Source organism: Pteropus medius, unplaced genomic scaffold (genome assembly GCF_902729225.1).
Source record: "Pteropus medius unplaced genomic scaffold, Ma_sr-lr_union100, whole genome shotgun sequence".
NCBI classification, from domain to species: Eukaryota; Metazoa; Chordata; class Mammalia; order Chiroptera; family Pteropodidae; genus Pteropus; species Pteropus medius.
Genome location: NW_024347790.1, coordinates 712,747 through 729,854, shown reverse-complemented (window position 1 = coordinate 729,854; position 17,108 = coordinate 712,747). Strand labels below are relative to the sequence as shown.

Here is a 17,108-nt window from a genome sequence, read left to right as displayed (position 1 = left end):
AATTGACCCCTTTTACCCTGTCTACCTCCCCCCTCCCCCCACCCTCTACCCTCTGGTAACCACTAGTCTATAGTCCATGTCCATGAGTCTCTGTTTGTCCTGTTCCTTTGTTGCTTTTAGGTTTATATCCCACAATAAGTGATATCATGTGGTTTTCACCTTTTTCTGTCTGGCTTATTTTGCTTGGGATGATTATCTCGAGGTCCATCCATGTTGTCGCAAATGGCAATATTTTGTCTCTTCTTATGGCTGAGTAACATTCCGTTGTACGTATATATATACCACAGTGAAGGTACAGCTTTGTGTAGAAATTCCTGCTTTCCTGATGAAAAAGAAAAGGAATGTTCTGTCAAGGTGACGGCCAAGATGCAGGAGGCCTCCTTCGAGGTACTGGTGGCTGTGGCTCCGTCATTTTATGGCGTTAGCCTCTGTTCCTAGGTCCCACTTCTTGGAGACAAAGCCTGCTTTTCCCTGGAGATAAAGACCTTGGGTCTGGTTATGGGTCCTTGGGTCACAGCTTTGCTATTGATGACACTGGACGAGTTACTGAGAGTCCTTCTGTGTCTTCCTGCTGCTGCTCCGACCTTACCCATACCAAAGAGAGGGGATGGAGAATGACATTCACTGAGGACCGCCAGTCATCCCGTCCGTCCCGTCTGACTAATTACCTCACCCCCCGTCCCACACTTCCACGTGTCCCCTTGTTCCATGGTGGCTCCTTCAGGCCAGGCCATCATCAAGGGGTCTTCCTCTTCCTCTAGCTTCTCCAGATTAGGGAGCAGCCAGCCCCTTGGTCTAAGGGATGCTTATGAAATGTCGCTGTCTCAGAAGTGATCACTGAAGTCCCACCAGGAGTACAGATCTTGTCGCATCCCACTCTCTGCTTTTATTATTTTAAAATGCAGCTTTCGAAAGGCATCGCAGAACACGACTTCATCTTCTCCTTGACGTTATGTCCCAGCACACGAGATTCTATCCTTTCAAACTCCAGACATAGAACCATGAAAAGACCTGGTCCTCTTGTTTTAATAGACTCTGCTTGGACTCTGAAGAATCTATGTCATAGAAAGGCAGTGATTTAATGAGAGAATGGCTATCAACTTTCGGTTAGATAGATAGTATCTGGTCCTAGATAAATAAATAGTTGACCTTTGAGCAACATGAGTTTGAACCGTGGGGGTCCAGGTACATGCAGACTATTTTGATCCGTGCCCGGGGACCGGCTGTGTGCACTGATCTACGCCATTTTATACAGGGGACTAGAGCGTCCGCGGATTTTGGTATCAGCCGGGGTTCTGGGACCAATCCTCCGTGGACACTGAGAGACAACCGTGTAGTTAAATTTTAGCGGAGTCGAGTTATACACAGATGGATTTCCAACTGCACGGGTGTCGGCGCCCCAACTCCCACATTGTTCGAGAGTCAGCTGTAATGAGGCCACCTGTCCTTGGTGTCCACTTTCTCTTCCAGGGGCTCCTTTTGGCCAGAAGAGGGCAGAGTTGGGTGCGCGGTCCCCCTCCTCGGGATGGGAGGGAACAGGACGTACTGGAGGGCAGCCAGGAGTCAGGTTGCTTTGGGCTGAAAGTGTTTGAACAGAAGCACGAGAAACAAGACTGGAGATGCGGGCCAGGTCCAATCACGGGGCTGAAGGGTTTTAACAGATCCCACACTAACATTTAGTGGACATCTACTACGTGCCAGGGTGTCCTAGGCCATTCGGGCCGCCGTAATGAAACCACAGACCGGATGGCTGACAAACAACAGAATTTATTTTCTCACAGTGTTAGGGGCTGGAAGTCCACCATCAGGGTGACAGCATGGTTAGGAAGGGCTTTCTTCTGTGTCTCAGATGTCTCATCTTCACGTGGCAGGAGGGGCGAGGGAACTCTCTGGGGTCTTTATAAGGACATCGATCCCCCACGTGAGGGTGCAGCCCTCAAGACCCACTCAGCCCCCGAAGGCCCCCTACCGTCGTGTTGTGCATCGGGATTTCAACACACAAATTTTGGGGGGACACAGACATTGACACCAGCGCAGGTGTGGTTCTGAGCACTTCACAAGTAAAGCTCATGAAATCCTCGAGACGGCCCTATAAGATGGGCACCATCTTATAGATTCTCCCATGGCACACGTGACACTGCGTGTTGCAGGCTGGGTTCTGAGCAGACTGAGCAGACAGCATGCAAGAGATGCGGTTTTTTGTTTTCTTTTTTTCTTTTTCTTCCTTTTCCTTCCGTCCTCTTTCCATTCCCCCTTTTTTTCCTTTCTTTATGCTTCTGGGATCAACACCCGAGAGGGAAGAACAGCACTGGGCAGAGGGAGAGGCTGGACTGCCATGGAGTCTCACCAAAACCACAGCCTATCCCCGGGGTGCTCTGAGGCTGGGGGTGGGGGGTTCTTCAGAGGTGGTCCCAGTCCTGGCTTTCAGACTCTGTGTTAACCAGTCCTTGCATGTGGGTGCCCTGGGGACAGAGGTGTGACGCAGCTCTCTTAAGTTGGGCAGTTACTGGAGGCAGAGTCAGCTGAAGGCTGTCAGCAGCCAAGAAGCTGGGGGGCAACCCCTCCTTCCCTGAGGGGAGTCTGGCAGGTGCAGCACAGACCCCGCTACCCTGAGCTTGCCAAGGTCACACTGCTCCTCAGTGGAAGAGGCAGGACTCGAAACCAAGGCAGCTGGCTCTTCGGCATTTCACGACTGCAGCGTATATGGCGGGGATCCTAACCAGAGGTAACCTGCAGCTCAAGCCTTACTTGAGAAACGTTACTCTTGATCGTAGCGTGTAGGATGGGTGAGAGGAGAGAGATGGGAGTGAGATTTTTTTTTAAAATAAAAGTAATATTAGCATACAGTACAAAATTCAAAAAGCACTTAAGAGTACATAGTGAAAATCAATCTCCTTCTCACCCGCCCCCTCTGCTCCCTAGACACGGGGCGGGCGTATTTCAGCAGAGGTCTGGAATCTGCGTTCTACGGTCTCTATCACACCCTGCTGCCCTTTGATTCGGTATTAACCGTCTAACTTAGATACTGCTATAGTGCCATTCATTTGACACTGCCTTGTTCTTTTAAAGATTGCGGATGTTTTCACTGTGTGGGTTTCTTTTCACTGAACTAGACCTCTCTGGGTGAGCATGTTTAGATTGTTTCAGTATTTTCCCTCCTAGCTTTACTGAGATATAATTGGCATATAACCTTGTATAAACTTAAGGCGTACAGTGATGTGATACATTTATATGCTGTGAAATGATTACCACCATAGCATTAGCCAACAGCTCCCTCACTCACACAAATACCATTTCTTTTTTTGTGATGAGAACATTTATGACTTACTGTTTTAGAAATGTTCAAGTATATAATACAGTATTGTTAACTATAGTCACCATGCTATACTTTGGCTCCCCGGAACTTATCATCTTATACCCCAAAGTTTGTAACTTTGACCAGCATCTCCCCATTTACTCCACTACTTGGTAACCATTATTCTATGGTTTCTGAGTTTAGCTTTTTCAGATTCTACATACAAATGATATAATATAGTACTTGTCTTATTCTGTCTGACTTCTTTTACTCAGCGTAATGCTCTCGAGGTCCATCCATGTTGTTGCAAACTCAAACTATAGGATTTCCTTCTTTCTCATGGCTGAATAATAGTTCATTGTCCATATATTCCATACCTTCATCCGTTCATCTGTTGAAAGACACTAAGGCTATTTCCATATCTTGGCTGTTGTGACTAATGCAATGAATGGGAATCTCTCTCAGATGCTGTTACCATTTCTTTTGGTTAAACACGCCAGTGGAATTGCTGGATCATATGTTCTATTTTTTTTCTGAGGAACCTCCATACTGTTTTCCAGAGTGGCTGAACCAATTTACTTTCCCACCAACAGTGCATGAGGGTTCCCGTTTGTCTACATCCCTCGCCAACACTTGTTATCCCTTGTCTTTTTGATGATGCCCATTCTAACAGGTGTGAGGCAGTATCTCAGTGTGGCATTTCCCTAATGACTAGTGATGTCGAGCATCTTTTCATGTACCTGATGGATTTTTGTATATCTTCTTTGGAGAAATGTCTATTCAGGTCCTTTGCCCATTTTTAAATTAGGTTAATTTGTTTTGCTTTGTTTTGTTTTGGTATTAAGTTGTGGGAGTTCTTTATAGGTTTTAAATATCAACCTCTTATCAGGTGTAGGGTTTATAAGTATCTTTGCCCATTCTCTACATTGCCTTGTCACTTTGTCGATGGTTTCTTTTGCTGTGCAGAAGCCTTTTAGTTTGTTGGTAGTCCAAATACTGATTTTTCTTCTGTTGCCAAATCCAAAAACTTATCACCAAGACTGATATCAAGGAGCTTACTGCCTGTTTTTATTCTAGGAGTTCTATGGTTTCAGGTCTTAGGTTCAGATCTTTAATGGATTTCAAACTGATTTTTATGTGTAGTGTAAGATAATGGTCCTGTTTCATTCATTTGCATGTGGCTGTTCAGTTATCCAACACTATTTATTGAAGAGACGCCTTTGTTGGAAATGATTTCACCTTAAATGCGTGGATTTATTTCTGAGCTTTCTTTTCTGCTCCATTTTTATGCCAATACCATAAACTGTTTTGATTACTGTAGCTTTGTAAAATAGTTTGAAATTAGGAAGCGTGATACTTCCAACTTTGTTCGTCCCTTCCAGATTACTTTGAATATTTAGGGTCTTTTGTGGTTCCATGCAAATTTTAGGATTGTTTGTTCTATTTCTGTGAAACTGCCACTGGAATTTTGATAGGAATTGCTTTGAATGTGTAGATTACTTTGGGCAATATGGACATTTAAACAATATTCTTCCAAGCCATCAGCATGAAATATCCCGCCATTTATTTGTCTTCAATTTCTTTATCAACATTTTATAGTTTTTAGTGTAGAGATCTTTCACCTCCTTAGTTAAATTTACTCCTAGGTATTTTATTCTTTTTGATGCAGTTGTAAATGGTATTGTTTTCTTAATTTCACTTTCTGATTATTGTCGATTGATAGAAATGCAACAGACTTTTGTACATTGATTTTGTACCCTGCAACTTTACTGAATTAGTTTTTAAAATGGAGTCTTTAGGATTTTCTATGTATTATATCATGTCATCTGCAAATAGTTTTATTTCTCTTGATTTTGGACGCTTTTTTTTCTTTCTTAATTGCTCCCTGGCTAGGACTTCCAGTCCTATATTGAATAAAAGTGGCAAGACTGGGCATCCCTGTTTTGTTCCCAATTAGAAGAAAAGCTTTCAGCCTCTCACTGTTGAGTCTGATGTGAGCTGTGGGCTTGTTACATATGGGCTTTATTACGCTGAGGTATGTTCATTCCCTCTCTGCTTGTTTTGTCCAGAGGTTTTCTTTTTTTATCCTTAATGGATGTTCAGTTTTGTCAAATGCTTATTCTACATCTATAGAGATAATCTCGATTTTTATCCTTCATTTTGTTAGTGTGGATATCACCTTGACTTGCGGATGTCAAACCATTGTTGCAGCCCAGGAATAAATTACACTTGATCATGGTGTGTGATCCTTTCACTGTATTGTCAAACTAGTTTGCTAATATTTTGTTGAGGATTTTTACATCTGTATTCATCAGGGATATTGTGTCATTTTTGTGTGGTATCAGGGTGACGCTGGCCTTGTAAAATGAGTCTGGAAGTGTTCTCTCCTTCTACTTTTTTGGAAAAAGTCTGAGAAGGGCTGGTATTCTTCTTTAAATGTTTGGTAGAATTCACTAGTGAAGCTGTCTGGTTCAGAACTTTGGTTGCTTAGGAGGTTTTTGATTACTGATTCAATCTCCTTAATTTCTTCATGATTCAGTCTTTGTAGGTTGTATATTTAGGAATTTATCCATTTCTTCTAGGTTGTCCAATTCGTTGGCATGTAATTTTTCACAGTAGTCTCTTACAGTATTTTCGTGGTATCAATTGTAACATCTCTTTCATTTCTGATTTTATGAGTCCTCTTCTGTTTTTGGTAGGCCTAGGTAAAGGTTTGTCTATTCTACCTTTTCAAAAAGCCAGCTCTTTTGATCAAAGTTTATTGATCTTTTCTATTGTCTTCTTAGTCTCTATTTCATTTGTTTCTGTTTTTTTTTTTTCCTTTGTATTGCTATTCGTTCCAAAGCTTTAGGTGTTAATATTTACTTTAAGTATTTAGGTGCTACTATATTAGTTGCATAAATATTTACGAATACATCCTTTTGTTGGATTGATCCCTTAATCACTGTACAATGCCCTCCTTATTTCGGTTCCCACCTGCGTGGAATATCTTTCTCCATTCCTCCACATTCGCTCTGCGTGTGTCCTTACAGCTGAAGCGAGTCTCTTAGAGCCGGTATACAGTCGGGTCTTTTTAAAAATCTGGTCAGGGTCTTTGGATTGGAGAACTTTGAATGTGAACAGTCTAAGTAATTACCGATTGGTTGGTAACTCCTCCGTTCCTTTCTTGTTCTCTTTGTGATCTGATGAATTTCTGTAGTGGTGTGATGAGATTCCTTTATCTTCTGAGTATTTACTCTAGGTTTTCATCCTGTGGTTCCCATGAGGCTTAAATAAGGCAACTTGTAAGTCTATTTTAAGTTGATAAGTTATTTTCAAGCCCTATCTAAAGCTCTATCTTTTTACTCCCCACCTAATTTTATGTTTTGTGTTCCTGAAGTCAAAATTCACATCTTTGTGTCCTGTGTGTCTATTAACAAGTTGCTATAATTGTAGTTATGTTTCTGCCTTTATCTTTAACCTTCATTATGGTTTCATATGTGATTAAGCCACCACCTGACTAGTCAGGCATCACTCAAGGACCAGGGATACCTTCTGAGAAATGTCATTAGGTGATTTTTGTCATTGTGCAAAATATCAGAATGCACTTACACAAACCCAGATGGTCTGGCCCACTGCACACCTGAGCTCTACCTACAGCCCGTTGCTCCCAGGCCACCAGCCTCTGCAGCCTGTTACTGCACTGAATGTTGTAGGTAATTGCAGCACAGTAGTAAATACTTATATATCTAAACATGGGAAAGGTACAGCAAAAATACAGTATAAAAGATTTAAAAAATGGTGCACCTGTAGAGGGCACTTACCATGCACGGCGTTTGCAGGACTGGAAGCTGCTGTAGGTGAGTCAGCGAGCGAGCCATGAGTGATGTGAGGGCCTAGGACGGACTGTCCACTGCCATAGACTTGATACACACTGTCCCTTCAGGCTGTGCTGAATTTATAAACGTTTTTCTTCAATAATATATATTATTTAGCTTACTATAACTTTATAATTTTTTTGACTCGTTTGTAACAACACAGCTTAAAACACACTGTCGAGCTGTACAAAAAATATTCTTTGTATCCTTATTTTATAAGCTTTTTCCTATTAAAACACTTTTTTTTTACTTTTTAAACTTTTTTTGTTAAAAAGACACAAACACATTAGCAGCCTAGGCCTACACAGGGCAGGGTCACCAGCATCACTGTCTCTCACCTGCACATCTTGTCCCACCGGAAGGCCTTCAGGGGCAGTGACAGGCAGGGCGCCCTCACCTATGATAACGCCACCTCCTTCTGGAACACCGGAGGACCTGCCTGAGGCTCTTCTTGAGGAGGTGTCATTCTATTCAGAAATATGTCCCTGGTGGTTTGCTTGCTTGTTTTTTGTCATAGATTTGCTTGAAAGCAAAATTTCGGTGTTGGGGTCCGCGTTCATACTCTAAGGAGCTTGCTGAGGTCTGCAGACGCTTCTGCTAGGCCCTCGCTGCGACTTTTCTTGGAAGTTCTTCTTCTGCAGTTTCCTTCTCGTGCTCTCCATCAGCCGTGTGCTCCTGTCCAGCTGCAACGACTCCCTCTGGGCGCTCCTCGCGGCCCCCTCGTCCCCACCCCGGGGAAAGCTGTTGGCCGCCCCACCCACAGCCTTGAGATTTTCACATCCTCATCCTTGGCAAATCCCTTGACGTCACCGACGAACCTCTTGAGTATCTCCGTCAGGTGCCATTCCTACACTCCTGGGTGACGTCACCCCAAGCCGAGGCAAGGCTCTCGATTCCGTCGTGGACGATGCGGTCCTTTCGGGATGGCATCGGTGTCTTCTCGGTGGCAGCAGTGGCTTGGACATAGGTCCTCTTTAGGTCAAAGAGGCGCTGTGTGCAGAGGGAGAGACGCCACTTTGCTATCGGGGTGAAGATCAGGAGGAGGAGGGTGCCTGGGCACATTACCAACGATACGCAGAGTCTTGACAGGTATGTGACTCTCCAAACAGTTTCTCCATTTCACCGGCGCAGCAATTCAGGGGGGCATCTCGGAAGAGGAGCTGGGTCACCCATGACGTCTTCTTGCCCCGGAAGGACACTGGCAGCGCGTGCTTACTGATGCGCTTGAAGGCCCTGGGGTTCTCACTGCGCCAGATCACAGAGGGTTGCTGTTAGTGGCCTGCGTCATTGTCCCCTCTGTGCCCTGAGGCGGGTGGCTGGTCGAGAATTGTTTCACTACTCTGTAAAATCCTATGGGATTTGCAAAGGTAAGCCCCTCTGGCCACCAGAACCAAGTAATCATGGGGTGTCCACTGGGCACAGTTGTAACCTTTGGACCACCAGATGCAAAAACTAGGCCACCAGATGTGTGCACAAGCTCCTTTCTGGGTGAGACCATGACCTGGAGCAGGGCAGAGGCCAAGTCCAGGGTCTCTGGAGTACATTTCAGTAGGCCTCCAGATGTGTACCTAATTAGAAGCCCCTCAGGCTGAAGCTTTAAGACAAGCAGATAGGCCTCTTTCCCAGAAAGTCTGGGTGCTTTTCAGTCTGCTGCCCTGTGCGGGGTGAGACTGTGTGCTAGAGCCTTGGGGACGCAAGCCCTGTTGGCTTTCTTTGGGGATTCATCTCTCAGGTGCAGGTCTTAAAAGCTGGAGTCCCCAGCATGTGGTTCCAACCCTTCACTCCCCAGGGGAGAAACTGGGAGTGTGAGTTCCCTCCCACTTGTGGGTCACCATGCCAGGCGATCTATGGCAAGGTTATGGCTCAGCCTCTTTCTTTCCTGTTTTGATGTGGGCTTTTTCTCTCATTTGCCTGATGTATTGGAGTCACTATCTAGTTATCAGGTTTCTATCACAGGGAATTGTTCTGTACGTAGCTATGGATTTGATGTGTCCACGGGCAGAGGTAAGTTCAGGATCCTCCTGTATCACCATCTTACACTGTGACCCTCTCCCTTTGATGACGGCCATTCTAACAGGTGCGAAGTGATACCTCATTGTGGTTTTGCTTTGCATTTCCCTGATGATTTAGAGATGCTGCATACCTTTTTATGTACCCGTTGGCCATTTGTATGTCTTCTTCGAGGTCCTTTGCCTGAGAGGGGGCTGCAGCCAGTTCGTGGACCACTGCAGGGTCCACAGCAGGGGCTGATCTGTCTGGTGCACGGTGGGTGAGACTCCTTCTGGGCCCCATAGCTCCCCTAGAGGCACTTTGTGGATAGATGCAGAACTTTTGTGGCTGGAGGGTGGGGCAGAAAACAAGGATGGCTTAGGCTACCATGGTTAAATGTCCCTGAATCTTCTTATGACAAATAATAATGTTTGTGCATGTGAGAGCATTTCTATGAGACAAAGCCCCAGAATGACTAGACCAGAGGATCTGTGAGGCTTCGTTTTGATGGATCTAGCCACGCTGCTCTTGGGAGCAGTGGGTGCTCTACCTGCAGGAGACCAGCATGCCCGTCTCCCTGCCCTCCACGCTTTCACTTTACCCACCTGTGAAAAACAGAAATCCCCTGTGGCTCTAATGTGCATTTACCCGACTATGAGTGAGGACGAGTCCCTTTTTCTGTGTCTAACAGAGCTTTACATTACCTTTCCTGGGAAGCTCTCCTATCTTTTATGCAATTTTCTGCCTCAGGGTTTGGTCTTGGACTTCTTGATTCACTGGAGCTCTGCGCTTGTTGACAGGAGTGACAGCTGTTTGAAATCTCTTCGAAACAAAATCATCCAAGGAGCCCATACACAGCACAGGAGGGGCTGGGCTTGCGTCTGAGGTCAGGGTGAAACCGAGGGAGGCGTCCTAAGTGTGTCCTGGAGTCGGGGTTGGGGGTGACATTCGGGTCGGTGTCGCTGGCACTGGGCAGCGCCCAGGCACATGGCCCGGGGCGTTTTCTGTCACTCACCTGCCTCTCCTCCGGGGCGCCTGTCTCCCCAGCTCCTGTGCTCCTCGGTGCAGAAGGCCCTGTTTGAGGAGGAGGACCACGTCAAGAAGCTGCAGCAGAAGGTGGCCACGCTGGAGAAGCGGAACCGGCAGCTCCGGGACCGGGTCAAGAAGGTCAAGAGGGCTTTGCGACAGGCACGGAAGAACGGCCGCCACCTGGAACTGGCCAACCAGAAGCTCAGCGAGAAGCTGGTGGCCTTGGCGGGGGCCGGCCCGCACAGCAATGCCCTGGGGCAGGCGCCCGCAGCCCGCACCTACCTGCGGGGGTAGCGGGGGCGCCACGGCCCGCCCCGGCTCGCTGGGGGCAGCGCCCCTCGCCGGGGAGGGGGGAGTGATGGAGGCGTCGGACTGCACGCGTCTCAAGTCTCGTAGAAGATGCTTTTCCTGCGCGGTTGGCGGTGTCTAGTGGTTCAGAGGGGCCGCCTCGCTGCCCCCCTCTCCCCGGCTGGTCCGGACAGTGCGTGGAAGTGCCGAGGCCGGGACCGGCTGCTGCGCCCCGGCCTGGGCTCCCAGGAGCAGCGCGCTCAGGCTGGGGAGGGACAGCTAGACGCTGCGCCCTGGTCTCAGCGCGGCGCTCCAGAACTGCCCGGTCCCAGGAGTGAACCGAATCGAGTCACGGAACCTTCTGGCGTCTTGTCGTCCAGATCTGTGGGAGGAGGCTGGCGGCCTCACAAAGCACCTATCAGTAAGCACGTGCAGGGTGTCCCTACTCCAGCCCGTTTCCTCACAGCTGAGGCACAGTAAGACTTAATGAGCTTGTCACAGGTAAGGGAGCTGAGCCGGGCCACGAGTCATTAAAAAGTTATATCTGATTTCCAGCAGACTCCCCATGAAGGTGCTGCCTGTGGTCGCTTTAATCGAGGGTCCTTGTGCCTCCTCCCACCACACTCCTAAGTTGGGGAACCCTGAGCAATAACTTGTTTGCTCAATTTCTCCCACTTTTCCGAATTCGGGGTGAGCTGCCCCAGTGCTCTGGGCTTTTGGTCTGTAAAGACACCTCCTTTGCTCTGGACTGTAAAGACACCTCCTTACGTGGTGGGATCAGGTGACCTTACCTCGGTCCCATCCAGGCTCCCGAAGGCTGTGTGCGAATGCTCCCCGCCCACCAGGGCTGACCTTGCCCTTGGGAGCGTGTGCACCGGCCTCGATCCAGACACCGCAGCCTGCTTGGGAAGGAACCTTAGCCGGTGCATCAAGTACGACGCGGTGTTCCCTCCACCTGACCCCCGAGCTCTCCACTTAGGCGCACTGATCGAGTCCCGGCTGTGACTAAGAAGTCGGCCGAGTGCCCCATCCCTCGGCTATCTTCCGTCGAGGGGCCTCCAAGCTGTTTCCCCGCCCTGCTCTCCCAGACAGAAGCTTCTAGCCCCTCACAGGGGATGCCACCCACAGGCCGCCCAGGACCCTGCGGGCCCATGGCGCCGTCTCCCGCAGGAACAGCGGCTACCGTCAGATCCCCACTCCTCTGGCAGCTGGTCTGAGGCACAGACCCCGTGTCACTTCAGTCTCCGTGGCCTCAGGGGAGAGCTCTGTGCCCTGGACTGGATGGCACTGGAGCTTTTTGTGCAAGGGTACTTCATTTTCAAACTGCTGCCACCACTATCAGCTGCTTGCTGCCTCGGCGGGTACAGTGGGAGGTGCGGCTTCCCGTTCATTCTTCCCGCGGACGTTTCCTTAGGGCAGTTTCGCTTCCACCCCAGGGAATGAGAAGCCTGAGGCTGATTTACAGCCAGTGTCCGGAGACCTGTGGAAGCCGCCTCTCTACTACTGTGTTCTGCCTTTTCAATAAACGTGAGCACAATTTCAGCCACAACAGCAGAGCGCTGTGTTTCTCTTAGGTCAGGGAGATGCCGGGGTTTCTAGGTCTGACCTGGAAAGGCAGTTTAGATCCTCTAGGGCAGAGTGTGTGAGTAACACGGGGGGCATTTAGGACACAGCTCACGCTGCCTCTGTCCCAGCCTGCCCCTCCTGAGGGACAAGCAGCTTCATTCATCAACGTCTTCGAATGTGCACTCCACAGGGGACTCCCCGGCCATCAGCTCGGCGCTGTCACCTGTTTATTGTACTAGCAGATTTTACGCAAGAAAACTCCAATTATAAACACTCATCAGAACTTGACACGTTAGCCGCCCTGTCCCAGCGCTAGCTCTGAAATGCAGGCCACGGTTCCACCTTGGATCAGTCGCTTGGCCTCAGACCACAAAGTCGCATAACAAGCAAGCGGCAGACGCGCCCCTCACAGTCCCCGGGCGTCAGGAGCTGGGCGCACGTAGGCAGGGAAGAGGTTTCCCGGGCCACCACGTCGTGCGAACGTGGCCGCCTCTGGTGACGCCAGCTCTTCTTCTCCTTATTTCTGAGCCACCTTTTCTTTCGTAATCACTAGCTATTTGTTCCTCCAAATTTACCAAGAAAACAAAGTCCATCAGAAACGTGTTTCCTCGACTCCCTCGCATGGCGCTTGCGCTGCCCGGCCTCTGTCCCTCCTCCCACCTCAAAGGAAGACACGTCCCTCGGGCCACGTCCAGGGTCAGAGGCCCTCACTGTTATCTTGAGTTCTTACGGCTCCACCAAGTGTTACCCTTTTATCAGACGCACGGAATGAACAGCCACACGGGGAGCAACATTCTCTGAAAGAAGTCCAGAAGCCAGCCGAGCGACTCTCATACGTCGGGGAACAAGAAAATACCCATATTGAAACGAGCAGGAAAGACAGATGCCCTTGTCGTAAACCCCAGCCCCGTACGGTGCCATACAGTCAGAAGGGAACCCCCAAATCCTGGCTTCTCCCTGAGGAATGAAGGGTTTGGATCCCACACCTAGCACCCAAACTTTTAAAACTCCCACCCAAGGGATGGCCCCCCAAACACACAGCCCCGACAGCCAATGGGGTTTGCATCCATGAGACCACAGCAGAGGCAGTGACCGAGGGCGCAAGCACACACCTGGGCTCCCACCCAGCACCTGTGCCCTGGGAGCAGGTGGAACGCATCCACCCCATCCATCTCCCCCCCGGGGGTCTTTGCGTGCTCACAACTACTGCCCGGGGCCAGCCCTAAGTTACCACATGTCACAGGGGGCCCGTGGACACCTCCCTGCCCGCTCCCTCTGGACGGGACTCCACGTCTCTTGTACACACGTCTGGTGCCTGCCTTTCGGGGCTGCCACCTGAGGGACAAGCTCCTCAACTGCCTGGCTTATTGTTAACAGGGCTTGTGCTCCCGAGTCCCACAGGGCTGTATGTAGCAAACAAGTTCGCGCCAGGCTCTGGTGACTCCATCTGGGACCCAGTGCTGGGTCCTACCGCCCGTTTCTCCCTGGACGAGCCTAACTGCGTGCTTTCCCAGCTGGGGCCTGAGGTGCGGCTTCCGACCTGCCTGCATGTAGCTGGTGACGGCGACCCTCCGCTTTGGGACATTGACACACCCTCAACTACTGGGAGCCACTAGGAACCAAGTAGATGGCTTGGGCAATCGCCAAGGTTAAAGAGCCAACCAGGAGCGGGCTGGGCTGACAGGTGAGGCTTGTCTCCCACACGACATCACAGTCAGGACTGGACGAGGTGGCAGAGAGTCAAGGAAAATGGAGAAACATAAGGGTATGTTTTAAACAAACAAGATGAAACTCCAGAAACGGATCTTAATGAAAGAAATGTGAGTTACCTGAAACCTCAAAATAACGGACCTAAAGATGCTCACCGAGGCCCGGATGGCGGTGCATGAATGAAGTGAGAACTTCAGCATAAACAGAAAATGTAAAAAAGTACCGAGCAGACCACGGGGCTGAAAATACAAGAACTGAACTGACAAATGCAATACAGAGCTCCGACGACAGACCGCGCCAATCGCAAGAAAGGGTCAGTGCACTCGACAGGGCAGAACTCATCCGAGCATGGGAGCAAAAGAGTGAAGACAGCTAAGGGTCATCTGGCACGTGCACAGGGGTCCAGGAGGAGGACCGAGAAGGGGCCCAGGGCTAACACAAGGGAACAGTGGCTGAACCTTCCCTAACTTGAGAGAAAGAAACAGACATCCCGATCGAAGAAGCTCAGATTCCCAACGAAGATGAAGATGCGTGTGAAGAGACCTACCCTGAGGCATGTTGTAATTAAATGACCAACGTTAAAGGCGAGAGGCGGATCTTAAAGCAGCAAGAGAAAAACGACTTGTGACGTACAGGGAGCTGTCTCGCACCGGACTAGCGGCAGATTTTGAGACAGACACCCGCAGGCTCAAGGTGCTGCCTGGGGTGCTCACAGCACTGACGGAACAAAGCTGCCCATCGAGACCACTGCAGAGCTGGTTTTCAAAACCGAAGAACGTGTTACATACGTAAAACCATAAAGACTCCAAAAAAAAAACCCAGAATACATAAATTTTGTGACGTTGCAGGATGCACAATCAGTTCCATTTAAGTCGTCCTTCTGAATGGAAGGAGAGAGGAGTTTTCCAGACAAGCAAAAGCAAACAGAATTCAGCACACTACACTGGCCTTATGAAAAATGTTAAAGGGACTTAAGCTGTAAAAAAAAAAAAAAAGTTACTAATAAAAGGAAAGCATATCAAAGCGAAGCCTCGCTGACAAAGGTAACTGTAGAGTTAAAACCAGAATAATTTAATGTAATTGTGTAGGTTAATCACATATAAAGCTAGTATGAAGGTTAAAAAAGTAGTAAAAATATACAATAATTTAATGGATACACAAAATAAAAAGATGTAAATTGTGACACTGAAAACATAAAATGTAGGGGGAAGAGTAGAAAGGTGTAGCTTTAGAATGTGTTCAAATTAACTGGTTATCAGCGTAAAACAGACTGTTACACCTTTAAGGCATTTTATGTAAACCTCACGGTCATCACAAAGCAAAATCCTCTAGCAGACATACAAAAGATAAAAAGAAGAGAATCTAAGCACACCATTCCAGAGAAATCATCAGACCGAAACAGAGAACAAGACAAAACGGAACAGAGGAATTACAAAACAGCCAGAAAACAATGAACAACATGGCAGTAAGTCCATGCCCATCGATATTTAATTATAAATGGGCTAACTTCTCCAATCAAGACACAGAGGGGTTGAATGGATTAAAAAACAAGATTCACGTGTATGCTGCCTTACTCCATCTTCAAGGACACACACAGACTGAAAGTGAAGGGGCGGAAACAGATGTCCCATTAAATAGAAACCAAAAGAGAACAGGGGTAGATAAACTTCTATCAGACAAAATAGCCTTTAAGACTAAATAAGAAAGAATATCGTTATATAATAATAAAGGAATCAATATGGGAGGATATAACATTTATAAATATTTATGTACCCTATGTAGGAGCACCTAATTATATATACATATATATTTTTAAAGCGTACAGCACCTGGTCTTCCTAGGTGGTCTCCCATCCAAGTGCTAACCAGGCCCCACCCTGCTTAGCTTCTGAGATGAGACGAGATTGGGCGTGTTCAGGGTGCCATGGCCATAGACAGCACCTAATTATATAAAACAAATATTAACAGAACCAAAGGGAGAAACAGCAATGCAAAAATAGTAGGGGCCTTTAATACCCCACTTTCATCAATGGATAGGTCTCCCAGGGAGAAAACCAATAAGGAAAGTGGACTTAAGTTTTAACACATTAGACGAAACAGACTTAACACACTGACAAGACACTGCATCAAGAGCAGCAAAATATACACCAAAGTGCATATCAAACATTCTCCAGAACAGACCATATGTGAGGCCACAAAACAAGCCTGAGTAAATTTAAGAACACTGAAGTTACATCAAGCATCGTTCTGATCACAATGTTATGAAACTAGGAATCGGTTACAAAAAGAAAACTGGGAAAGTCACACCTAGGTAGAGATTAAACGACATGTTACTGAACAACCAATGGATCAAATGAGAATAAGGGAAATCAAAAAATACCTTGAGACAGATGACAACGGAAACACGACGTACCAAAACTACGGGGTTGAAACGAAAGCAGTTCTAAGAGGGAATTTCATAGTGATACACACCTGCATTAAGAAACAAGAAACGTCTCAAACGACGTAATGTTACACTTTAAGGAACTAAAAAAAGAACAAAACCCAAAGTTAGCAGAAAAAAATAGCAAAAGTCAAAGCAGAAATAAGTGAAATAAAGATCAACAAAACTAAGAACTGTTTTTTGAAAAGATAAACAAAATAGACTAATGATAGAAAATTCAAGACATTACAGTTGATACCAGACAAAGACAAGAGACCACCATGAACAAATAGATGCCAACAAGTTAGACAACCTAGAAGAAATGGATAAATTCCTAGACATAAAAAACTGTAAAGACTAAATCATGAAGAAATAGAGAAATCAGAAGAGAATTATACAAGAAGCCTGAATCAGTAATAAAAAAACCTTCTAACACACAAAAGACCAGGACCAGATGGCTTCACCGGTGAATTCTATCAAATATTTAAATAGAATTAATACCAATCATTCTCAAACACTTCCAAAAAAAAATAAAAAGGGAAGGAACACTTCTAAATTCATTTTGTGAGGCCAGCATTACTCTGATAACTAAACCAGACAAGGGACACTCTCAGAAAATTATAAGCCATATCCTTGATGAAAACTTGCAAAAATGTTCAGCAAAATTTTAAAACAATATTATAGTAAAACTGAATATTACATTAAAAACAAACTGAACTCAACAATGCATTAAAAGATTACATACCATGATCAAGTGGGATTTATTCTGGGGATGCAAAGATGTTCAACATCCACAAATCAATCAATGGGATACACCACATTAACAAAATACAGGATAAAAATCATACGATTATCTGATCATCTCAGTAGATGCAGAAAAAGCATTTGACAAAATTCAACATTCATTCATGATCAAAACTCTCAACAAGCGGGATAGAGGGAAGATACCTCAA

The 17,108-nt window shown here is 46.9% G+C and overlaps 1 protein-coding gene and 1 pseudogene across 2 annotated transcripts in view; one reads left to right on the top strand and one right to left on the bottom strand.

The window, feature by feature from the left end:
• The window catches only part of CCDC3 (coiled-coil domain containing 3), an 80,165-nt gene extending 65,574 nt beyond the window's left edge, over positions 1 to 14,591 (top strand). For both annotated transcript variants that reach the window (XM_039877397.1, XM_039877398.1), the window contains exon 3: positions 10,189 to 14,591. In XM_039877397.1, coding sequence (XP_039733331.1) covers positions 10,189 to 10,464 — 276 coding nt within the window. In that variant the 3' untranslated portion in view covers positions 10,465 to 14,591. The remainder of the gene's footprint in view (positions 1 to 10,188) is intronic.
• Positions 14,592 to 15,550: 959 nt separating this feature from the next.
• Positions 15,551 to 15,669, bottom strand: LOC120614739 (uncharacterized; annotated as a pseudogene).
• Positions 15,670 to 17,108: the final 1,439 nt, after the last annotated feature.